This window comes from Blennius ocellaris (genome assembly GCF_963422515.1).
Source record: "Blennius ocellaris genome assembly, chromosome: 11".
Taxonomy (NCBI): Eukaryota; Metazoa; Chordata; class Actinopteri; order Blenniiformes; family Blenniidae; genus Blennius; species Blennius ocellaris.
The window spans coordinates 465,530-491,958 of NC_137660.1; the positions used below are offsets into that span (position 1 = coordinate 465,530).

Consider the following 26,429-nt stretch of genomic DNA (forward strand, 5'->3'; position numbering starts at 1 on the left):
ATGACGTCACGCAGACCCTCACATTGTCCACATGGTTTATAGAACTAGTTTATTAGAGACCATGACGTCACTCAGACCCTCACATTGTCCACATGGTTTATAGAACTAGTTTATTAGAGACCATGACGTCACTCAGACCCCCACATTGTCCACATGGTTTATAGAACTAGTTTATTAGAGACCATGACGTCACTCAGACCCTCACATTGTCCACATGGTTTATAGAACTAGTTTATTAGAGACCATGACGTCACTCAGACCCTCACATTGTCCACATGGTTTATAGAACTAGTTTATTAGAGACCATGACGTCACGCAGACCCTCACATTGTCCACATGGTTTATAGAACTAGTTTATTAGAGACCATGACGTCACTCAGACCCTCACATTGTCCACATGGTTTATAGAACTAGTTTATTAGAGACCATGACGTCACGCAGACCCTCACATTGTCCACATGGTTTAAAGATAGAACTACTTTATTAGAGACCATGACGTCACGCAGACCCTCACATTGTCCACATGGTTTATAGAACTAGTTTATTAGAGACCATGACGTCACGCAGACCCTCACATTGTCCACATGGTTTATAGAACTAGTTTATTAGAGACCATGACATCACTCAGACTCTCACATTGTCCACATGGTTTATAGAACTAGTTTATTAGAGACCATGACATCACTCAGACCCCCACATTGTCCACATGGTTTATAGAACTAGTTTATTAGAGACCATGATGTCACTCAGACCCTCACATTGTCCACATGGTTTATAGAACTAGTTTATTAGAGACCATGACATCACTCAGACCCTCACATTGTCCACATGGTTTATAGAACTAGTTTATTAGAGACCATGACGTCACTCAGACCCCCACATTGTCCACATGGTTTATAGAACTAGTTTATTAGAGACCATGACATCACTCAGACCCTCACATTGTCCACATGGTTTATAGAACTAGTTTATTAGAGACCATGACGTCACTCAGACCCTCACATTGTCCACATGGTTTATAGAACTAGTTTATTAGAGACCATGACGTCACTCAGACCCCCACATTGTCCACATGGTTTATAGAACTAGTTTATTAGAGACCATGACGTCACTCAGACCCCCACATTGTCCACATGGTTTATAGAACTAGTTTATTAGAGACCATGACGTCACTCAGACCCTCACATTGTCCACATGGTTTATAGAACTAGTTTATTAGAGACCATGACGTCACTCAGACCCTCACATTGTCCACATGGTTTATAGAACTAGTTTATTAGAGACCATGACGTCACTCAGACTCTCACATTGTCCACATGGTTTATAGAACTAGTTTATTAGAGACCATGACGTCACGCAGACCCTCACATTGTCCACATGGTTTATAGAACTAGTTTATTAGAGACCATGACGTCACTCAGACCCCCACATTGTCCACATGGTTTATAGAACTAGTTTATTAGAGACCATGACGTCACTCAGACCCTCACATTGTCCACATGGTTTATAGAACTAGTTTATTAGAGACCATGACGTCACTCAGACCCCCACATTGTCCACATGGTTTATAGAACTAGTTTATTAGAGACCATGACGTCACTCAGACCCCCACATTGTCCACATGGTTTATAGAACTAGTTTATTAGAGACCATGACGTCACTCAGACCCTCACATTGTCCACATGGTTTATAGAACTAGTTTATTAGAGACCATGACGTCACTCAGACCCTCACATTGTCCACATGGTTTATAGAACTAGTTTATTAGAGACCATGACGTCACTCAGACTCTCACATTGTCCACATGGTTTATAGAACTAGTTTATTAGAGACCATGACGTCACTCAGACCCTCACATTGTCCACATGGTTTATAGAACTAGTTTATTAGAGACCATGACGTCACTCAGACCCTCACATTGTCCACATGGTTTATAGAACTAGTTTATTAGAGACCATGACGTCACTCAGACCCTCACATTGTCCACATGGTTTATAGAACTAGTTTATTAGAGACCATGACGTCACTCAGACCCCCACATTGTCCACATGGTTTATAGAACTAGTTTATTAGAGACCATGACGTCACTCAGACTCTCACATTGTCCACATGGTTTATAGAACTAGTTTATTAGAGACCATGACGTCACTCAGACCCCCACATTGTCCACATGGTTTATAGAACTAGTTTATTAGAGACCATGACGTCACTCAGACCCTCACATTGTCCACATGGTTTATAGAACTAGTTTATTAGAGACCATGACGTCACTCAGACCCTCACATTGTCCACATGGTTTAAAGATAGTGGTGTACTCGCTCAGCCCTAGCTTTGGTATCAGCGTAATATCAGTATCGGCAGATATACAAATTTGGGTATCGGGATCGGATCGGAAGTCAAAAAACCTGGATCGGTGCGTCCCAAGTTTCAGTCATTTTATTGGCCAGTGAAGTTGGGTTTTGAATTGTCTTGTTTCCAGTACACTGAATGTATTGTGTCTAATACAAGGTTTTTGGTTTGAAGAGGAGCTGGTTGTAATGATGATGTTGATAGTACAACACATTTTTATATTTTCTGCCTGAATTCTTTTTTTTGCAGAATAACTTCAAGTTGAAGAAAAGACACAGACTAGTTGTGGCAGCAGAGACCAATACTTTGTCTGATCAAATGTCAGGACGGCTTTAACATTTTTACTGCTTTTGTTTTTAGACCTTGGTCTTTGGATAATTAAATAAGTGGATAAAGCCCAAACGAATGTGTTCTGGAGACGGTGGCTGTGTCCTTGTCACAGCAGAGCGTGTAAACTATGAATAGACATCAGGAAAACACACCGGGAGCTATCTGGCGGCACACAGTGGGACTTTCTGCGCTGTTCTGGAACAACAGCATCAAGGTTCCACATATTTGACAAACCGTTATGAACAGCGTGTTTTCATGAGTGTGAGCCACTTTATTTGTACATCAGGGTCACATATGTTTGTTTTTCTGTCTTTCACAGAACATGTTGGCCAAGGCGTTGTATGACAACGTGGCTGAGTCTCCGGATGAGCTGTCCTTCCGCAAGGGAGACATCATGACGGTGCTGGAGCGAGACACCCAGGGCCTGGACGGCTGGTGGCTCTGCTCACTCCATGGCCGCCAAGGCATCGTGCCCGGGAACCGTCTGAAGGTGCTGGTCGGCATGTATGACAGCAAGCAGCAGGCCACAAACTCCACCCCAGATTCAGGAGTGTCCTGTCCCACCTCCCAGGTGCAGCGTTCCCTCCCCCCTCAGAGCGCCTACGCCAAACCAATGTTAGCCCCGGCCATCACTACATCCTCCTCCGCTTTCGCCAACAAGCCCCTCCCCTCGGCTCAGTACACATCCATGCACCCAGCTTACTCCACCCCCGGTGCCGCACAGCCCAGCGTGGACTCCGTCTACATGATGCCCCCCTCTCACGGACCCAAAGCGACCCCTCAAAGTCTGTACCAGATTCCCTCCGGTCCTGGTGGCTCCCAGACACAGACCTCCGGCATGGCCCCGGCGCTAAGCCAGAGACAGTACCAGCCCTCTGGACAGGATATTTATCAGGTGCCCCCCTCTGTGGGCCCAGGACCACTGCAGGGGGGCAGTCCAGCTGGGGGGACAGTGCTTAACCAGGATGTGTATCAGGTACCACCCTCCCTGGATAAGAGGAACTGGGAAAGCAGCAACATCCCGCTTGGCAAGGTAAGAACGAGTGAGAAAACAAAGTGAGGACAGTAATGCCTGTGTACACAGCAGTGTTTCCACTGACAGTTTGTTTCAGTAAAACATTTTGAAAATGATGTTTGTTTACATGGCTTCAGCATAAATGCTGACAACAATGTAGTTTTCATGTTGGGCCAAGAGTTGGCTCGATTGGTTGTTTTTGTAATGAAACCACACACACATGCGCACAGATAACAATATACAATAAGCATTAGCAATGGGAGGACACAGCAGTTATATGGACAGACGACCAAGTTAGACTGTTATTATAGTGACTCTCAGTTATAGAAGCACCCAGAAGGTTCCCAGGAGAATCTGCACGGGGGAGTCGTGACACTCGAGACAACATTGGTTTTGTTGTCCATCCACTGAGCATGTGCAGAGGACCTATTTACTACGGCCGTGGTACACATGTGCAGTAGCAGTGTTTCTGCCGTCTACACAGACGGAGGCCGAGCATTTACAGAAAGTGTTGTTTCCCCCCCGTTTCCATGGAGACCGATTCGGAAAGTGTTCAAGCCTTTTTCAAAAAGTCTCATTTTCAGTGGCTCCGAGCGCCACTGTCCTGTAAACAGACTCCCAAATCTAAATAATTGTATATATTGGGATTGATTACGTAGAGAAGATGAATGTTACTGTATGTATTAATGCATTCTGCATTTTAGCTTATAAATCAAACCTGTTTGGGGGATTTGAAAAGACGAATGCATCAGTGCAGGTTTCCACTTAAGTTGGAGTTGTTTTTGTGTGAATCGCACACTTCCTGCAAATTACACAGCCTGTATCCGTGGGTGGTTTTGTGTACCGGAGCTTTCCTTGTGAAGTTCTCTGATAGTCAACTAATACGTGGCAGATGTCACTGAGCTTTTCTGAAGTTCTCTTTTTCTAAATATATCATCTTAAAAAAAGCCTGTAGAGAAGGTTTTCATACTCTCCATAAATGTTCAGTTGGGCCAGTCAGATCGGTCACTGTGACTTTCTGTCAGCTTTTCCTTTAACAAACGAAGGCATTAATGTTACTGCAGCGTCTCTGTTTGTAGGAGAGATCATCACCCGATGCCATGATTCTACTTTAAGGGCCGGTGTGTGTGTTTGGTCTCTGCCAAACGTTTCACCCAAAGCCTGATCAGACCACAGACCGTTCTTCCAGTTGACCCCATTTCCTCCCACAGGCCTCCAGGCATCCTCAGTCCACAGTTAATGGAACAGAAGCTGTCTCTCTGCCATGTGCTATTGCTCATCTTTATGAGATAATCTGCTGGGGCTGCAGTGTCTTGACTGCTGACAGGATGAGACGTAGCAGAGTGGTTCAGAAGAAGTTCTGACTTCAAGCTCCACTCCTTATAGAAATGATCGCCGTATTGTCCAGACGAGAAGCTGCTACTTTTTTCCAACACTTTGAACCCTGCGGCTTATAACACCGTGGGGCTAATTTATGGATTATTACGGGTTAACAGGCTTCATGCCACCAGATTGTACTTCTGCATGTAGATACATACTGTTTAGACCCTCTGCTTCTCCAAAACTGGCCTTAAAAGTGACGTTTGTGCTCCTGGGGAGCTGGTCTTGTGCTTCCTGGTCCAGAGCTCCAGCAGCTGACTGCCGTCAATGTTGCGTTCAGGTGCATCACGTTGTCGGGCCAGAATGTGCACGGCTGCGTTGTTTAACACCTCATTCATCTGTTTGTATGGCATCCACACTGTCAATGCTGAACATGAGCGTTGCACGAAGTGAAGGATTTTCTCCTCAGTCAGTGTTATAGTTGTTTTTCTGCTGTGTGTGGAAATGAGACTGTTCGTTGAAAGAAATGTATACAGTGAATCTATACCAGTGACGTGTGGTGAGGTGTATAGCTGGTGAGGCACTGACGTCATCAGAATCAGATTTACACATATATGCGCTCAGGGCAGATTATTTGCCATTTGATTGGCAGCAGTTTACGGGTTATGCTTCATTTCTTCATTCTTTACACATACAAACTGTGGCCCACAAAATGCACGTTTCATTCAAAACAAAACAAAAAAAATGTTATCGCTGTCTTACCTTGACTTAGAAATGAAGTCCATGCGCCGGTGCTTCTGCATAAAAACATCCGTCCTGTTGATTGAAACAAACCATCCAGCTCTGGCGTTGGTCTTCCTTTAGTAATCATCTCCTGCTTCGCTTGAAAGTCCACTTTAGAAAACTGTTTCAGTGTGGAAGGTCTGGGTGCGAGACGGAAAAACAAGTCGCTGCGCACTTGACTGGCTTACGCCACCGTAAAGCGCAGTTTGTCGCTGTCACTTCCTCTGCGGTGGTGGAGTCGCCAAACCAACGTCTGGGATCACGAGCGTCCCTGTGGGGAGGCAAGAGAAGTGTTGGCCTCACCTCAGACTTCTTGATCGCTCAGCAGCACACGAAACATGTTCCACACACAGTCGGTGAGAAAAAACACTGTACATTATATACGTAAGCCAAATGATGGAAAATCTGTTCATATATTAAACGTGTTTGAACCAGACAGGAAGAGGAACGCGCTCTGACCGCACGGCAGACTGAGCAGTTAACGAGGGATTGCGCAATCCAAGGGGAGGCACAGCCTGCTGCTGCCTCACCGGCTTGGATTCTGAGATTTTGAAGAAAAAATTATCAAAATTGGTGAAGCTAAATAAAAAATACAAACTTTTAACAATTAAAATGATTTTATCATTATAGATTTTCTTTCTTTGCATGATCACAGGGTTAGGGTTAGCGCACGTCACTGATCTATACATTTCTCTGTTTTTGGGATGTGATTATATTCACAATTGCAAATAAAAGTTCCTGATTACGATTGCAAAACGTAGCTTACAATGCATTCATGTTATCACTGATACCCATCATTTTTTAAATAAGAGAACATTGTCAATCGGTCATTGTGAAAATGTTTGGGGTTTTTTTTGTTTCACAATTATTTCGGTGTTGTGAAGTCAGTGAGACAGTTGTTTGAACACCAGCTGGGGCAGATTCTGGCTGCTGGGCTGTTTCTGGCACAACAACGTAAAGTAGCCTGCTGGACTCCGTGGCTGGAGGATCTTCCTTCTCAGAATCACAATCAGCAAATAGCTGATAAAATACTTTATCCACAGAGATTAAACGCTGGCTGATTATGTGTCTGCCTCTGTGTGTCTCTGTCTGTCTGCAGCTTCGCAGCAGGAGCACGAGGCACCACACCGCCTGTGTGCAGGAATTTCCAGCACTATGGAAAGACAGATTTGTGAGAATTAATGAAAATATGAGCAATCCCCATGTTCCTGCAGTGAAATTCTTTCCCCAATACAACGTGGACGCCTGCGGCTTATTGTCAAGTGCAGCTTATATATGTTTTTTTGTTTTTGTTTTTTATGCTTGTTAAATTTTGCAGGTGCGCTCTATAGTGCAGAAGATACGGTAGTAAGCTTGTATTTGTGATGGAGAGGACAGTTTTAGCACTGACAGCACTGAGGGGCTGCTTCACGTCTATCTCACCTCCCTCTTTCCTAGTTGATGCTTTCCATTCAATTATTGTGATTCCCGTTGTTTTTTTGCAGTCAAAAACAGAGATTTGAGAATGATTGTTGCTCAAACAAAGAAAGTGCTAGCAGCACTTGCAGTGATGCAATGATTGAAGTGTAAATGGTATTGTTTGTTTGTCTTTCTGGTGAGCTCTCCTGGGTGAAGCCTGCCTTCCTTCATAGTCAGCTGGGATTGGCTCCAGCGCCTCGCGACCCTGAGCTGGGTTTAGTGGATGGATGGACAAATGGGTCTGATTCTTTGATATCACAGCGGAGTTGGTTTTGAGAGACATGGCAGGACGACTTTATGTATTTGTCTGAACCACAGCAATCGATGTGCCAAGACACACAACAGGAATATTGAAAAAGGTGCATGACACATTGGAGCTGAGCAAACAAGAAGCAGCATGTGTGTGTGTGTGTGTGTGTGTGTGTGTGTGTGTGTGTGTGTGTGTGTGTGTGTGTGTGTGTGTGTGTGTGTGTGTGTGTGTGTGTGTGTGTGTGTGTGTGTGTGTGTGTGTGTGTGTGTGTGTGTGTGTGTGTGTGTGTGTGTGTGTGTGCATGTGCGTGTGTGAGTATTGGAAACTCCCTCACCCCAAGCTATGGTACACTCAGCATATGTGTGTTCACTTCAGTGAGTCAGAATGTGTGTGTGTGTGTGTGTGTGTGTGTGTGTGTGTGTGTGTGTGTGTGTGTGTGTGTGTGTGTGTGTGTGTGTGTGTGTGTGTGTGTGTGTGTGTGTGTGTGTGTGTGTGTGTGTGTGTGTGTGTGTGTGTGCGTGTGTCAGACAGAGAGAGAGATGCCCTCCAGCTGCTCTCAGCTCCTCTGTGCTCGTCCGTCCGCCTCACTGCTTCATAATAAAGGGATTTGCAGGTGGTGAAATGTTCCAACCAATGAAGGACTGTCTGGTCGGTTCAGTAGCTCAGCAGTTGCTGTGTTGTGTGTTTTGTGCCCTGATGTTACTCTGAGGCTGAATTGTTTCTCTGGAGGACAGCAGGATGATTGGCTCTATCGGGAAGGTCCGGCCACTTTAATGTGACACCAACACGATGACGCTCCACAGTGCACCTCAAGGTTTCCTGGAAATTGACCTGAAGTGATGTTAGAGCGATGAAGCCCAAGATAAAAAGTCAAGTGAGCACACTTACTGCCTGATCCAATAAAGGTTTGGAATTATAAGAATTGGTCACAAACTTGTACAGGTACATCTCAAAAATCTTAAATATCGTGAAAAAGTTCAGTTTTTTTTCTCACTCAATTCAGAAAGTGAACCAAATATTATGTAGATTCATTACACATAGAATGTGTGTTGTGTGTATATATAATATGTGTATTGTAGACGTTATTTCTTGAAATATGGATGATTGTGGGTCACAGATCCTGAAAACTAAAAATGATAATAATTATAATACATAACCTCAATCAAAAAAAGATATTTTCAACAGAAATGTCAGACTCCTAAAAACTATGTTCATTTCTCTGCATTCAATACTAACAACAAGACCAATCACAGAGGCACCATGGCCCCCGAACAGCTTCTGGGTCCTTCGGCTGTTTGGGAATGTGCCAAGTCCTGCTGGAAATGAAAGCAGCATCTCCGTAAAGCTGGTCGACAGAAGGAAGCATGAAGCCGTCCCCAGTGTCCTGGTGGACGGTGGACTTCAGAAGACACAGTGGAATAGCACATGACAGAGTGTTGGAACCAAAGATTTGTGACTTCAGGTCCAAGAGGGTAAAGGCAGTTTTCTGCTTGATGTGAGGCTGAATTACGTCATTTCAGACACCCGGCTCATGCGGAACTTCACCGCTCCAAATATTTGTGCCTCCAAATGTTTGTGACTACACAGACGGAGACGTGAGGACAAAAAGGCAGGAAGACTGAAGACTTGGTTGTAAAGACAAGCTGCACATCCACACTGAAAACAAGATGTGACTCAAGAAGCCCAGGAGCTTCAGGGTCGGACTTCAGCAGAGGAACATTGAAGGCACATGGAGCAGATCAAACCTCGTGTTGGGAACTTTGTACAACTGGACCTTCTACATGCAGCTACTGTCGTCTGCTGGTCGGGACCATCTGGCAAGGCAGCAGGTGCTGGTTGGATCCCCATGGGAGTTTGCTTGTTTACTTTCAAGAATTCGTCCATGCTATTTGATTTGACTGGCTATGTCCCAGTGGCTGATGAAGCTAGTCAGCAATGGAGCACACAGGATGGGTGCCTTTGACAGGCTGGAAAGCATCCAGACCAAAGCAAAGGAAGCAGAGGCTTTATGAGGCTGTTCAGCACATGTCTCATTTACAAATCAAACACAGATACAAGTTATTTTTACTTTCTTTTCTTGATACTGTATTTTCTTTGTCACTGTTTTTGACAGACAAAAACACAACACTTGTTCAATAATGTTACCTGCATTATAAACAGTGTTGAATCACAAATTCCATCAAGTCCTGTATTGTCTTCATTCCTCTCCTGCAGGCCTTTTCTCAGCACACTGTTCACGTCTCTGTGGCGTCAGGAAGAAGCATTTATGTCATTTCAAGCTGAAACTGCAGCGTGAGTCAAGTCGATGTCCAACAAATTGTTGCGTCCTGCTATGTTCTGTTCTCTACTTGAATTCTCACCGACTGGTGTCGAGGAGAAGAAGTGTACTTCCTCTCCCATAATTCCATCCTGCGGTGGATTTGTGTTTGCGATGCACTGCCCCCTGCAGGTTGGGAGTATAAATGGCACACGCGTTCTCTCATGCTGATTCCACACGTCACGCCTGTGCATCAAGCATAAAAGAGCCTTCAGAGCTGACGAGCTTCACATATTTAACTTTTTACAGCTTCTATCGAGCCTCCTGCAGTCCCTCATAACGTCAAACTTTTGCTATTAACCTGCACAAACTGAACGGCTGGGCGCTCCAGCGGCCGGCCGTGCAGATTCTGGCTGCTGGGCTGTTTCTGGCACAACAACGTAAAGTAGCCTGCTGGACTCCGTGGCTGGAGGATCTTCCTTCTCAGAATCACAATCAGCAAATAGCTGATAAAATACTTTATCAACAGAGATTAAACGCTGGCTGATTATGTATCTGTCTCTCTCTGTGTCTCATTTATAAAAACCCATACAAGTACAGAAAGTCCAGCATCCGCCCAAAATAGCGCCATAATATGAGGTTAAGCATGAGAAAGAGCTTGGAGTTGATGAGTGAGTTTCCCTCCTGTCCTTGCTTGGTGTGCAGTTCTCTGTCCACTGGGGGAAGTCGCTTGAGTTTCCAGTTGCTATGAAGGGAAGAAACACTTTACCCACCCCTGCCCAGAAATTGCAGCCTGATTACGACTGACGTTCTCCAGATGATCAGAGACGCTGACTAAACTCTTCTTGGCACCACTTGGATCCGTTTCAAGCCAAATGAGCCAATTACAGATCTTCCACTGATTTGAAAAGTTTGCTGAAATCTGCGCTTGGTGTTGTTGCCGTGTCAGTCTTCATTTTCCCGTCTCTATTTGTCATTGAATCAACAGCTCGAAGGTCTTTAACCACCCAGTCAGCTTCAAGTCTGGCTTTTTGTGTTTCCACTATGTGGCCACATGTGCCGTCACATTTGTGACACATAAAGCCGTCAGTCAAGTCTGTGCTGCTCTAACGGCCTCTGGTCCAGAGCTGGTGGTGGTGGGAGGTCTGCAGGGACCATCAAACATACATGATTAACCAAACCAGCTTACCACTGTGCATCCATCCCCTGCAAATTCAACCTGACAAGATTTCAAATATGAAAAATAGAACTGTAGGTAGTGGCAATACATTCACAAACATTGTAGAAATAACTTATTTGGGAATGATTATTTCGTTTCCACAGTTAGCCACAGTGCAGAAGTCAGAAGCAAACCAAGAAAGAAGGAAGAAGAGCAGTGTGATACGAGGGAACCGTTCACAAAGAGGCTGCCATCATCTGCACCAGTTCACAAAATCCAGCATCCATCCAGTAGTGCCTCCGAGTTAGTGCTGTCAAAAGCAACACGTTCATTGAATTAATTGATTGATGTGTTAAGATCATTTAACGTAACTAACGTAGTTTTGGTCACTTCTGTTTTGAATTTTTTGTTTCTTTGTTTTTCCTCCATTACTGTAGCAGCAGCATGTGCAGCATCTCTGGGTGCAACAACAACAACAACAACAACAGAGTGACGGCCTCACTGGTGAAATAGGACCATAATAACCTTTAGATTTAAACTTTTAAGTTTTTCTTTGTTGTGACACAGAGTTTATATATTGAACATGTTGATATTTTCACTTATTCAAACAATTACCGAAAATGTCTACAATCTCAACATAAAACCAATCTTAATGAAACCTTCCGGTGCACAACAGTGAAACGTCGATAAAACGTCTCCTATCGCTGTTGCATTATGGGTGAGGAACCCGGACAGCGTGGCTTTGAGGCTCATGCTCATTTTCTAACTTTCATGGCAGCATCACTGACGTCTCAGTGTTGTTTTGTTGCTTCTCTTAACAATTTTCCTTAAAAAACTCTACGTTTTCCTCGAAATGTTTGCAGTTCTCTTGGTGCTTTGGCGGGATGGCAGCGTCTTGTGGGCCCCACGGTTTGGCCCCATGGTAATACGTCAAAAAAGGGAAGCATTGCAAATGCTTGTCGGATGTACTGTATGTGTCATTTTCCATAAATTCATACAAAAGGTTCCTTTGAACTCATATTCACATTGAGTTTTTTGTATGTGTTGTATTTGGAAACAACGATGATTTTAAAGCTCTATGGGAGTCAAATGTTGAGTTTACGAAGCTTACGCCACATGAAAAGAAAAAAAAATCTTATATAAGGATGTATTTACCAGGGCTGCACAATATAGCAAACATATGCTCTTACCATATGCTTATACATGCTCTTGTATATGTATATATTTTTACGCTCTATATATTTTTATTACTGGCTTACCGGGACCTGAGTCCAAATTTCGCATCATTTCTTTTTGATATGACAATAAAAAATCCTTGAATCCTTGAATCCTTGAATCACAAAAGACAGATTGGAACTACAGTAATCTGAGTATTTCAGCATGCTTTGCATTCACGCTCTGGTTCTGGAGGGGTTTGTCCAATCAGACGGAGCCCCGCGACCTTCATGACCTTCATGACCTCTATGACCTTCATGACCTCTATGACCTCTGTGTGGACGCGACTTGATGAGGCTGTAAAAGACGTGAAGAGACGACATAACGAGCCTGGTGATGGTCCCAGGGACGGAGAGGACAGGACCCAGGTCTCACAGTGGGACAGACAGGACAGGACCCAGGTCTCACAGTGGGTCGTGGACAGGACCCAGGTCTCACCAGGGACGGAGAGGACGGGACCCAGGTCTCACCAGGGACGGAGAGGACGGGACCCAGGTCTCACAGTGGGACGGAGAGGACAGGACAGGACCCAGGTCTCACAGTGGGTCGTGGACAGGACCCAAGTCTCACAGTGGGTCGTGGACAGGACCCAGGTCTCACCAGGGATGGAGAGGACGGGACCCAGGTCTCACCAGGGACGGAGAGGACGGGACCCAGGTCTCACCAGGGACTGAGAGGACGGGACCCAGGTCTCACCAGGGACAGAGAGGACAGGACCCAGGTCTCACCAGGGACGGAGAGGAGGGGACCCAGGTCTCACAGTGGGACGGAGAGGACGGGACCCAGGTATCACCAGGGACAGAGAGGACGGGACCCAGGTCTCACAGTGGGACGGAGAGGACAGGACCCAGGTCTCACAGTGGGACGGAGAGGACAGGACCCAGGTCTCGCAGTGGGTCGTGGACAGGACCCAGGTCTCACCAGGGACGGAGAGGACGGGACCCAGGTCTCACCAGGGACGGAGAGGACGGGACCCAGGTCTCACCAGGGACGGATAGGACGGGACCCAGGTCTCACAGTGGGACGGAGAGGACAGGACAGGACCCAGGTCTCACCAGGGACGGAGAGGACAGGACCAAGGTCTCACAGTGGGACGGAGAGGACAGGACCCAGGTCTCACCAGGGATGGAGAGGACGGGACCCAGGTCTCACCAGGGACGGAGAGGACGGGACCCAGGTCTCACCAGGGACGGAGAGGACGGGACCCAGGTCTCACCAGGGACGGAGAGGACGGGACCCAGGTCTCACCAGGGACTGAGAGGACGGGACCCAGGTCTCACCAGGGACGGAGAGGACGGGACCCAGGTCTCACCAGGGACGGAGAGGACGGGACCCAGGTCTCACCAGGGACAGAGAGGACGGGACCCAGGTCTCACCAGGGACAGAGAGGACAGGACCCAGGTCTCACAGTGGGACGGAGAGGACAGGACCCAGGTCTCACAGTGGGTCGTGGACAGGACCCAGGTCTCACCAGGGACGGAGAGGACGGGACCCAGGTCTCACCAGGGACAGCGAGGACGGGACCCAGGTCTCACAGTGGGACGGAGAGGACGGGACCCAGGTCTCACCAGGGACGGAGAGGACGGGACCCAGGTCTCACCAGGGACAGAGAGGACGGGACCCAGGTCTCACAGTGGGACGGAGAGGACAGGACCCAGGTCTCACCAGGGATGGAGAGGACGGGACCCAGGTCTCACCAGGGACGGAGAGGACAGGACCCAGGTCTCACAGTGGGATGGAGAGGACGGGACCCAGGTCTCACCAGGGACGGAGAGGACGGTACCCAGGTCTCACAGTGGGTCGTGGACAGGACCCAGGTCTCACAGTGGGACGGAGAGGACAGGACAGGACCCAGGTCTCACCAGGGACGGAGAGGACAGGACCCAGGTCTCACAGTGGGACGGAGTGGACAGGACCCAGGTCTCACCAGGGACAGAGAGGACAGGACCCAGGTCTCACAGTGGGTCGTGGACAGGACCCAGGTCTCACAGTGGGACGGAGAGGACAGGACAGGACCCAGGTCTCACCAGGGACGGAGAGGACAGGACCCACATCTCACAGTGGGACGGAGAGGACGGGACCCAGGTCTCACCAGGGACTGAGAGGACAGGATCCAGGTCTCACCAGGGACGGAGAGGACGGGACCCAGGTCTCACCAGGGACTGAGAGGACAGGACAGGACCCAGGGCTCACCAGGGACGGAGAGGACGGGACCCAGGTCTCACCAGGGACGGAGAGGACAGGACCCAGGTCTCACAGTGGGTCATGGACAGGACCCAGGTCTCACAGTGGGACGGAGAGGACAGGACAGGACCCAGGTCTCACCAGGGACGGAGAGGACAGGACAGGACCCAGGTCTCACCAGGGACGGAGAGGACAGGACCCAGGTCTCACAGTGGGACGGAGAGGACAGGACCCAGGTCTCACCAGGGACTGAGAGGACAGGACCCAGGTCTCACCAGGGACTGAGAGGACGGGACCCAGGTCTCACCAGGGACGGAGAGGACGGGACCCAGGTCTCACCAGGGACTGAGAGGACAGGACCCAGGTCTCACCAGGGACGGAGAGGACAGGACCCAGGTCTCACCAGGGACTGAGAGGACAGGACCCAGGTCTCACCAGGGACGGAGAGGACAGGACCCAGGTCTCACAGTGGGTCGTGGACAAAACCCAGGTCTCACAGTGGGACGGAGAGGACAGGACCCAGGTCTCACAGTGGGACGGAGTGGACAGGACCCAGGTCTCACCAGGGACAGAGAGGACAGGACCCAGGTCTCACAGTGGGTCGTGGACAGGACCCAGGTCTCACAGTGGGACGGAGAGGACAGGACCCAGGTCTCACCAGGGACGGAGAGGACAGGACCCAGGGCTCACCAGGGACGGAGAGGACGGGACCCAGGTCTCACCAGGGACGGAGAGGACAGGACCCAGGTCTCACAGTGGGTCGTGGACAAAACCCAGGTCTCACAGTGGGACGGAGAGGACAGGACCCAGGTCTCACAGTGGGACGGAGTGGACAGGACCCAGGTCTCACCAGGGACAGAGAGGACAGGACCCAGGTCTCACAGTGGGTCGTGGACAGGACCCAGGTCTCACAGTGGGACGGAGAGGACAGGACCCAGGTCTCACCAGGGACGGAGAGGACAGGACCCAGGGCTCACCAGGGACGGAGAGGACGGGACCCAGGTCTCACCAGGGACGGAGAGGACAGGACCCAGGTCTCACAGTGGGTCGTGGACAGGACCCAGGTCTCACAGTGGGACGGAGAGGACAGGACAGGACCCAGGTCTCACCAGGGACTGAGAGGACAGGACCCAGGTCTCACCAGGGATGGAGAGGACAGGACCCAGGTCTCACCAGGGACTGAGAGGACAGGACCCAGGTCTCACCAGGGACAGAGAGGACAGGACCCAGGTCTCACAGTGGGTCGTGGACAGGACCCAGGTCTCACAGTGGGACGGAGAGGACAGGACCCAGGTCTCACCAGGGACGGAGAGGACGGGACCCAGGTCTCACCAGGGACAGAGAGGACGGGACCCAGGTCTCACAGTGGGACGGAGAGGACAGGACCCAGGTCTCACCAGGGACGGAGAGGACGGGACCCAGGTCTCACCAGGGACAGAGAGGACGGGACCCAGGTCTCACAGTGGGACGGAGAGGACAGGACCCAGGTCTCACAGTGGGACGGAGAGGACAGGACCCAGGTCTCACAGTGGGACGGAGAGGACAGGACCCAGGTCTCACAGTCCAAAACACCACAACACACCTGGAGACTGGCTGTTCACCTACAGAGGTGAAACTGTGTCGTCGTACCAGGTGACAATACACCAGATGAACTTGAAAAACTATCTGCTGGAGCTCCCGGTTCCAGTGTCTCCGGCTGCTGGAGCTCCCGGTTCCAGTGTCTCCGGCTGCTGGAGCTCCCGGTTCCAGTGTCTCCGGCTGCTGGAGCTCCCGGTTCCAGTGTCTCCGGCTGCTGGAGCTCCCGGTTCCAGTGTCTCCGGCTGCTGGAGCTCCCGGTTCCAGTGTCTCCGGCTGCTGGAGCTCCCGGTTCCAGTGTCTCCGGCTGCTGGAGCTCCCGGTTCCAGTGTCTCCGGCTGCTGGAGCTCCCGGTTCCAGTGTCTCCGGCTGCTGGAGCTCTCGGTTCCAGTGTCTCCCGCTGCTGGAGCTCTCGGTTCCAGTGTCTCCGGCTGCTGGAGCTCTCGGTTCCAGTGTCTCCCGCTGCTGGAGCTCCCGGTTCCAGTGTCTCCGGCTGCTGGAGCTCCCGGTTCCAGTGTCTCCGGCTGCTGGAGCTCTCGGTTCCAGTGTCTCCCGCTGCTGGAGCTCTCGGTTCCAGTGTCTCCGGCTGCTGGAGCTCCCGGTTCCAGTGTCTCCGGCTGCTGGAGCTCCCGGTTCCAGTGTCTCCGGCTGCTGGAGCTCCCGGTTCCAGTGTCTCCGGCTGCTGGAGCTCCCGGTTCCAGTGTCTCCGGCTGCTGGAGCTCTCGGTTCCAGTGTCTCCGGCTGCTGGAGCTCCCGGTTCCAGTGTCTCCGGCTGCTGGAGCTCCCGGTTCCAGTGTCTCCGGCTGCTGGAGCTCCCGGTTCCAGTGTCTCCGGCTGCTGGAGCTCCCGGTTCCAGTGTCTCCGGCTGCTGGAGCTCTCGGTTCCAGTGTCTCCGGCTGCTGGAGCTCCCGGTTCCAGTGTCTCCAGTCTGGGGACTGCAGTGGGACTCTGCTCTCACAGTGGATGTGGAGCTCCTGGTTCCAGTGTGTCCAGCCTGGGGACTGCAGTGAGACTCTGCTCTCACAGTGGATGTGGAGCTCCTGGTTCCAGTGTGTCCAGCCTGGGGACTGCAGTGGGACTCTGCTCTCACAGTGGATGTGGAGCTCCTGGTTCCAGTGTCTCCAGCCTGGGGACTGCAGTGGGACTCTGCTCTCACGGTGGATGTGGAGACGTCCAGCAGCAGCGCAGACAAACCGCCTGGACCCTCCCACTGTAATTAGGCTTCTATTTTTACCTCTTTCAACTTCACATCTGTGCTGCAAATAGTTTCTTTCCTCCTCCATCGGTGAAGTGTTCTGTGTTGCAGCTGCGTCTCCATAAAGTCTTTTCTTTCTTCTTTTTCTTTTCGTGGTTCTGGTGGTCAGTTTGAAGATCTAAAATTGAGGTTTGTGCTTGTTGTTAGTAGGACGTAGCCGTCGCCGCCACCCTGCTGCCTTATCGTCCGTCATAAAGCAGAGGAGGGACGTTGTTCAGAGCCAAGGTCATCGGCTGAACAACGTCTACTGCTCCAAGTGAGCACACACCAACCTGGACTGTGTGTGTGTGTGTGTGTGTGTGTGTGTGTGTGTGTGTGTGTGTGTGTGTGTGTGTGTGTGTGTGTGTGTGTGTGTGTGTGTGTGTGTGTGTGTGTGTGTGTGTGTGTGTGTGTGTGTGTGTGTGTGTGTGTGTGTGTGTGTGTGTGTGTGTGTGAAAGCATTTTTCTGTTGGTCAGAGTAGAAGCCTCTTTCATGAGTTTTCTGTGGTGAGTATTTAGGTCATTCCATGTGTCAGCACACTGCCGTCCTCAGGCCAGCGCTCTGGACCCGAGACAGGAAGTGGAGAGCGCTCCCACAGCTAGCTTGTGCGTTGACCTTTAAAATAACCTACAAAGTAAACATCAAGACCGTCATTTCAAGGCGCCAAGAATGCAACATCTATTCATCCATCTTCTATGTTGCTTTATTCAACTTAGGGGCCGTCCCCACCAGGAACCGCTTCAGCCAAATGTCCAGTTACTGGCCTGCCGTCCCCACCAGGAACCGCTTCAGCCAAATGTCCAGTTACTGGCCTGCCGTCCCCACCAGGAACCGCTTCAGCCAAATGTCCAGTTACTGGCCTGCCGTCCCCACCAGGAACCGCTTCAGCCAAATGTCCAGTTACTGGCCTGCCGTCCCCACCAGGAACCGCTTCAGCCAAATGTCCAGTTACTGGCCTGCCGTCCCCACCAGGAACCGCTTCAGCCAAATGTCCAGTTACTGGCCTGCCGTCCCCACCAGGAACCGCTTCAGCCAAATGTCCAGTTACTGGCCTGCCGTCCCCACCAGGAACCGCTTCAGCCAAATGTCCAGTTACTGGCCTGCCGTCCCCACCAGGCAGTTTTAGGAGCGCAAAGACAGGTTTTTTTGAACACGGGTCCCAGAGTGGGGACATTCTAAAACCCCGGCTTGTGCTGTCCAACCCCCCGGGGTGTGGACGGCAAAGAGCTGCAGAAGCTACTGACGCTAGCAGCAGGAGGAGCGGGGCCATAGACCTATAGAACTAGAAGCTACTGACGCTAGCAGCAGGAGGAGCAGGGCCATAGACCTATAGAACTAGAAGCTACTGACGCTAGCAGCAGGAGGAGCGGGGCCATAGACCTATAGAACTAGAAGCTACTGACGCTAGCAGCAGGAGGAGCGGGGCCATAGACCTATAGAACTAGAAGCTACTGACGCTAGCAGCAGGAGGAGCAGGGCCAAAGACCTATAGAACTAGAAGCTACTGACGCTAGCAGCGGGAGGAGCGGGGCCATAGACCTATAGAACTAGAAGCTAGTGACGCCAGCAGCAGCAGGAGGAGTGGGGCCATAGACCTATAGAACTAGAAGCTACTGACGCCAGCAGCGGGAGGAGTGGGGCCATAGACCTATAGAACTAGAAGCTACTGACGCCAGCAGCGGGAGGAGTGGGGCCATAGACCTATAGAACTAGAAGCTACTGACGCTAGCAGCAGGAGGAGCGGGGCAATAGACCTATAGAACTAGAAGCTATAGACGCTAGCAGCAGGAGGAGCGGGGCCATAGACCTATAGAACTAGAAGCTACTGACGCTAGCAGCAGGAGGAGCGGGGCCATAGACCTATAGAACTAGAAGCTACTGACGCCAGCAGCGGGAGGAGTGGGGCCATAGACCTATAGAACTAGAAGCTACTGACACTAGCAGCAGGAGGAGCGGGGCCATAAACCTATAGAACTAGAAGCTACTGACACTAGCAGCAGGAGGAGCAGGGCCATAGATCTATAGAACTAGAAGCTACTGACGCTAGCAGCGGGAGGAGCGGGACCATAGACCTATAGAACTAGAAGCTACTGACGCTAGCAGCAGGAGCAGGGCCATAGACCTATAGAACTAGAAGCTACTGACGCTAGCAGTAGGAGGAGCAGGGCCATAGACCTATAGGTCTATAGAACCTATAGTTCTGTGTCTTCTTCTGTGTGTTTGGTGAGTCACAGCGCCCCTACAGGCCTGGCAGGTGTACTACAGCCCTGAAGCCTGGTGTTGAGGCGTGTTCATAGTGACTTGTGGACGGAGGACTTTTGGACAAGGCTGGGGAGACAAAAGATAGTTCTTTTCACTGTGTGGACTTACCCTGGGTCCGAGCTGACGGTGTGGTGGTGACCGATTACAGCCTGAACAGCGAGCACATCATCTGACTGCTTCACACAAAATCGCAAAAAAATGTGCATTTTCAGAGGCTGAAACCAACGTTTTCATGTAAACACACACCCGGAATACAACAAATGTTTTGTGTTTTCACTCAAAAACTGAGTATAAACAGGGTCTGAGATGCGAAAAACACCCACACGTCCCTGGAGATTATTTTTCTTGCTGTGACATTAGAATGCAAGAGGATTTCAAAATGTACATGATAGATATTAAATCACGTGACAGGTATCAGGTAGTTTTGTTTTTCTATTTCATAATGTGCACAGAATTTGAGTTTGAATGAGTCTAACTGCATCTTAGAACAACTACTCTCAATCGCTGTGCAACTCCAAATGTGAGATCATTGTACTCGAAATACATGGATGTGTGCTTAGAGATTCAGTCAGCGGTAACTTGTAACAAGAATTCAGTTTGGAAGATGAATGATTTACTTCACACCTGTAGTTTTTAGATTGCAAGAAGGGATTTGACATGTAGGGTTCGGTGCCAGATAATGTCAAATCCCCTTTACAGTGGTAATATGTGTCCCTATATCCTGTGTTTGAGGCCCCAGATGTGAAGAAAGTCTGTCATCACAATAACACAGGAAACAAAACGTACTTCATGACACACATTCTCAGAGGTTTGAGTGTTCATAATAGATCCATCACTGAACTATTCCACACACTAATTCATGTTTTACCAATGCATTTCTTATGACTTTCATGAAACACACACAATGAAAAAATATGCCTTGAGCATCATTGAAACTTTTTGACTAAACAGGTGAAATTTACTGCACAAATTCCACAGGAACACTGGCGACAGCTACATTCTAACAACTGGTCGTAAATCTCATCATGTGGCTTTTCTCTGCTTCATTGTCAATAACGGACTCACTCACTCACTCACCCACTCACCCACTCACCCACTCACTCACTCACCCACTCACTCACTCACTCACTCACTCACTCACTCACTCACTCACTCACTCACTCACTCACTCACTCACTCACTCACTCACTCACTCACTCACTCACTCACTCACTCACCCACTCACTCACTCACTCACTCAGTGTCTCCCCTGTGGTAACTATTGATCCACAGTTCTGATGTTCTGATTTCCTCAAGTGATTAAATGGCTCAGCAGGCTATTCCAGTTTACACACACACACACACACACAGTCTGATTGATAACTTGTGTGTCATTGATCACTTGTTGCCAAGTGGACTGTGTCCCTTTTCTACCCGGCGGGACACATCTGGCACTCAGCCAGGTGTCGTCAATACTGCTGAAAGCTTGTTGACGAGGGAAGTGCTTTTTGTACATGTGACATGTGATCCTGAGATGTCTGAGGGTTTATTCTTAACACAGCAGGTGGGGGAGTAAAACTGTTTTATGTGAATGAGCGGCAGGAGGAGGAGGATTATTCCAGTCAGCTTCTCAGACAGATGGTTTTATCATGTGTGTCTCGTAGACACTGTACGTCAGATGGCTGTGGACCTGAATGGTTTTGGGTTTTTTCTTATCGGAAAGCTATCATTATGTGACTAATGGCAGCTCAGAGCCAGAGCTGAGAAGATTAAAGTAGTATTATTACTATTTACAGTCAGAAATGCTGGATCTTCCATTAGGGTTTGAATAACCTCTATGATGTGTCACTTCTGAAGACTCGAAAAGTACCTTAATTACAGGTATATAGACTGATTTTGCATTGCAGGGTAAGCTGTTTTTTTGACTGAACTGTTCATGTTATGCTTAAAATATTATTCCAACATTTCCTTTTTGCACCTTTTTTTGAAAGAAATGATTATCATGAACTGTTCAAGCTGAAAGTTTGGTGTATTTTACAGAGGATTTACAAGAGTAAAGCCATGGGTGACATCACAGAAAGGAGTATTTAAAGAAAAGCTTTGTATTCTTCAGGCCCCGTTTATACAAGTGCATTTTCAAGTGAATATGCAAAACAAGTTTTGTTTGTGTCCATTTGTGTGTCTGTTTAGACGACAACGTTGGTTGGAGACACTGAAAACACATTTTGAAAACAACCAGACTCCATGTCCATAGAAATAAAATCTGATACAGTTCCAGTAATAGTTGAAAAGTATCAATAATGTACCAGTAATAGTAACAATTATCAATAAAATGTCAAAAATAGTGAAAAATATCAATAGTCTGCCAGTAATCTTTAAAATGTGTCAATGGAATACCAGTAATAGTGGAAAAGTATTGATAAAATACCAACAATAATGGAAAGATATCAATAATTTCCCAGTAATCGTGGTAAAGTATCAATAAAATACCAACAATAGTGGAAAAATATCAATAATCTATCAGTAATCTTTAAAAAGTAGCAATAATCAACTAGTAATTTTTAAAAAGTATCAAAAGAATACCACTAATAGTGGAACAATATCAATTGAATGCCACATACTAGCATGACAGGAGTGTTTTTTCCTCTGGATATCACAAACGTATTAATTATATCTTAAGATGTGGGAAACATTAGGAAATCCAGCATTACCCATAAATTACCACTTTGGGACGATAGAGCAGGTTTGCGGAAATGAGCCGGGCAGTGTGTTTACGCTCTGAGGTGGGTTGTATACACACACACACACACACACACACACACACACACACACACACACACACTCTGAATGTCCTTCTTCATATAAAAGGCACTGGAGACACGGTACTGATTCTCACACTCATGGTCTCTTGTAGCCGTTGATCATTCTTCTTGTTCTCAGTTTATCAATTTATCTGAGAAAACTGCTTTTAAAATGTATTTCATCCAGCTTTAAAAAGCCTGCTGGGACATACTTTAATTAAATTCAGTTTTTTCTATGTAAAGAATTTATTTCAAGTGAAAACGGATCCTTAGCCTGTTTTTGCTTCAGAAAGGTTTTGCATTCACACAGTAACATTTAGAAAAAGATGGCCCTGTCCCCATGACAACCGAATTTTATGTAACCACATAGTTTTTGGCTGATCATCCACAGGACACGTCATTTGTTGAAAACAATGATGTCATTGCCCCACCTCGCAACGCCATTACCCTACAGACCTCTCTGTGACTCCATCACTTCACAATAACAATGGCGGAATACATGCTACTGATGCTATTTGCTTTAATAAGGAGATACGCTGGATTCACCGACAGGGAGCTTCAAAATGGACGCTTTACTTTCTTCTCCATTTTTGGTGTATGTCTACAGTGCTACCTATCAGCTTGCCAAATGTACTCCATCGTTTTGAGTAGTTTTCATGGTGTGGTGTGAACACAAATATTTCCTGCACCGATGCCGTGTGGACAGGAAACTTTTTAAGAATGAAAGGAAGAAAAAGAGTAGAGATGTTGTCCGGTAAGGCGCGGCCGGGCCCCACCCTGGAGCAAGGCCTGGGGTTGGGAGTGCCAGGTGGCTGGGCTCTTGCCCACAGGACAAGGGACCCGGCCGGGCTCACCCCGAAGGGACGATGTGGGCCCCTCTCCTTTTCCTGCTGTGAGCCCACCACCCACAGAGGCTACTGTAGGGGCCGGGTGCAGCTCCTCGACAGGGGCTGGATACTCCACTTCTCTGGAGTTGCCCGCGGTGTAAGGCGGCGGGCTGGAGTGGGCTTGCTTATTGCCCCACAGCTCAGTCGCCATGTGTTGGAGTTCACCCCGGTGAACGAGAGGGTTGCGTCCCTACGCCTTCAAGTAGGGGACAGGTCTCTGACTGTTGTCTCGGCCTTTGGACCGAACAGCAGTTCAGAGTACCCAACCTTCTTGGAGTCCCTGGGAGGGGTGCTGGATAGTGCCCCAACTGGGGACTCCATTGTTCTCCTGGGGAACTTCAACGCCCACGTGGGCAATGACAGCGAGACTTGGAAGGGGGTGAGGGTTAGCCTCCCAATCTGATCAGCCTCCCAATCCCAATCAGATTGGACTTCTGTGCTAGCCACAGTTTGACCATCACGAACCCGGTGGTGGAAACCGGAAGTAAGGGATGCCGTCAAGCTGAAGAAGGAGTCCTATCGGGCATTGTTAGCTCATAGGACTCCCGAGGCAATTGACAGGTACCGGCAGGCCAAGCAAGCCGCAGCCCGGGCTGTGGTGGAGGCAAAAACTCAGGTCTGGGAGGAGTTCGGAGAGGCCATGGAGGAGGACTATTGGTCGGCCTCGAGGAAATTCTGGCAAACCGTCCAGCGCCTCAGGCGGGGGAAGCAGTTCTCCACCAACACTGTTTACAGTGGATGTAGGGAGCTGTTGACCTCAACTGGGGATGTCGTCGGGCGGTGGAAGGAATACTTCGAGGACCTCCTCAATCCCACCACCACGTCTTCCATTGAGGAATCAGAGGCTGGGTTCTCAGAGGTGGACTCGTCCATTACCCAAGCTGAAGTCACCGAGGTTGTTGTGAAGCTCCTCGGTGGCAAGGCACCGGGAGTGGATGAGATTCATCCAGAGTTCATTAAGTCTCTGGATGTGCAGGGACTGTCGTGGCTGACTCGTCTCTGCAACATCGCGTGGCGGGTGGGGACAGTACCTCTGGACTGGCAGACTGGGGTGGTGGTCCCTCTCTTCAAGAAGGGGGATTGGAGGGTGTGTTCCAACTACAGAGGGATCACACTCCTCGGCCTCCCCGGGAAAGTCTATTCCAGGGTACTGGAGAGGAGGGTCCGGTCGTTAGTCGAACCTTGGATCCAAGAGGATCAATGCGGTTTTCGTCCTGGTCATGGAACACTGGACCAGCTCTATACCCTCCACCAGGTGCTCCTGGTGGTGGAACACTGGACCAGCTCTAGACCCTCCACCAGGTGCTCCTGGTGGTGGAACACTGGACCAGCTCTATACCCTCCACCAGGTGCTCCTGGTGGTGGAACACTGGATCAGCTCTATACCCTCCACCAGGTTCTCCTGATGGTGGAACACTGGACCAGCTCTAGACCCTCCACCAGGTGTTCCTGATGGTGGAACACTGGACCAGCTCTAGACCCTCCACCAGGTGTTCCTGATGGTGGAACACTGGACCAGCTCTAGACCCTCCACCAGGTGCTTGAGGGTTCATGGGAGTTCACCCAACCAGTTCACATGTGTTTTGTGTATCTGGAGAAGTCTTTTGACCACGTCCCTTGGGACGTCCTGTGGGGGGTGCTCCGGGAGTATGGAGTCCGGGGCCCTTTGTTAAGGGCTGTTCGGTCCCTGTAGGCCCGGAGCAGGAGTTTGGTTCACATTGCCGGCAGTAAGTCGGACCTGTTCCCAGTGCATGTTGACCTCCGGCAGGACTGTCCTTTATTGCTGGTTCTGTTCATTCTCTACATGGACAGATTTCTAGACACAACCAGGGGCCAGTGGGGGTCCGGTTTGGGGACCACAAGATCTTGTCTCTGCTTTTGCAGATGATGTGGTTCTGTTGGCTCCATCAAACCTGGACCTTCAGCGTGTACTGGTGTGGTTCATAGCCGAGTGTGAAGCAGCTGGGATGAGGATCAGCACCTCTAAATCCGAGGCCATGGTTCTCGACTGGAAAAAGGTGTCTTGCCCCTTCCAGGTCGGTGGAGTGCCCTTGTCACAGGTGGAGGAGTTCAAGTATCTCGGGGTCTTGTTCAGTGGGGGAAGATGGAGCGTGAGATCGACAGGCGGATCGGTGCAGCATCTGCAGTTATGTGGTCGTTGTATCGGTCCGTCGTGGTGAAGAAGGAGCTGAGCCAAAAGACCAAGCTCTCGATTTACCGGTCGATCTTCGTTCCTACCCTCACCTATGGTCATGACCGAAAGAACCAGATCCCGGATACAAGCGGCTGAAATGAGCTTCCTTCATAGGGTAACTGGGCGTACCCGTAGAGATAGGGGGAGGAGCTCAGTCACCCTTAGAGATAGGGGGAGGAGCTCCGTCACCCTTAGAGATAGGGTGAGGAGCTCAGTCACCCTTAGAGATAGGAGGAGGAGCTCAGTCACCCTTAGAGATAGGGGGAGGAGCTCAGTCACTCTTAGAGATAGGAGGAGGAGCTCAGTCACCCTTAGAGATAGGAGGAGGAGCTCAGTCACCCTTAGAGATAGGGGGAGGAGCTCAGTCACCCTTACAGATAGGGGGAGGAGCTCAGTCACCCTTAGAGATAGGGGGAGGAGCTCAGTCACCAGGGAGGAGCTCGGAGTAGAGCCACTGCTCCTCCATATCCAGAGGAGCCAGATGAGGTGGTTCAGGCACCTGTTTCGGATGCCCCCCGGACGCCTCCCCAGGGAGGTGTTCCATCATGTCCCTCTGGTAGGAGGCCTCGGGACAGACCTAGGACACCTGGAGGGACTATGTCTCTCTGGTAGGAGGTCTCAGGACAGACCTAGGACACCTGGAGGGACTATGTCTCTCTGGTAGGAGGTCTCAGGACAGACCTAGGACACCTGGAGGGACTATGTCTCTCTATGGCCTGGGAACACCTTGGGGTGCCACCAGAAGAGCTGGAGGAAGAGTCTGGGTGAGGGAAGTCTGGGTAACTCTGCTCGGACTGCTGCCTCAGTGACCCGGCCTGGATAAGAGGCAAACACTGGATGGGTGGATGGGAAGAGAAAGATTATTTTGGTTGTGTAGAAAGGGCCTTTATGTCCGTTTATACAGAAACGGCAGAGACACTGAAAGCAGTGCAGTTTTGAGATTGGTCCACTATTGGGTGCTATAGTTCAATTTTGTAGTGAAAACACACACACATGGGCATAGAGAACAATACACAATAAACATTAACAATGGGAGAACACAGACATTGGCATGGAGAGACGCCCGAGTTCGATTGTTGTTACAGTGACTGTCAAGTATAAAACCACCAAGTCCCCGGAGAATGTGGACTTGCACTCATGAAGCTCTGGAGGAAGCATTGTTGTTATTGTCCATCT

At 49.4% G+C, this 26,429-nt stretch overlaps 1 protein-coding gene across 3 annotated transcripts in view; it reads left to right on the forward strand.

The window, feature by feature from the left end:
- The window catches only part of bcar1 (BCAR1 scaffold protein, Cas family member), a 115,762-nt gene that overhangs the window by 75,541 nt on the left and 13,792 nt on the right, over positions 1 to 26,429 (forward strand). For all 3 annotated transcript variants that reach the window (XM_080504259.1, XM_080504261.1, XM_080504260.1), the window contains one exon: positions 2,999 to 3,712. In XM_080504259.1, the coding sequence (XP_080360385.1) occupies positions 2,999 to 3,712 (714 nt within the window). The remainder of the gene's footprint in view (positions 1 to 2,998; positions 3,713 to 26,429) is intronic.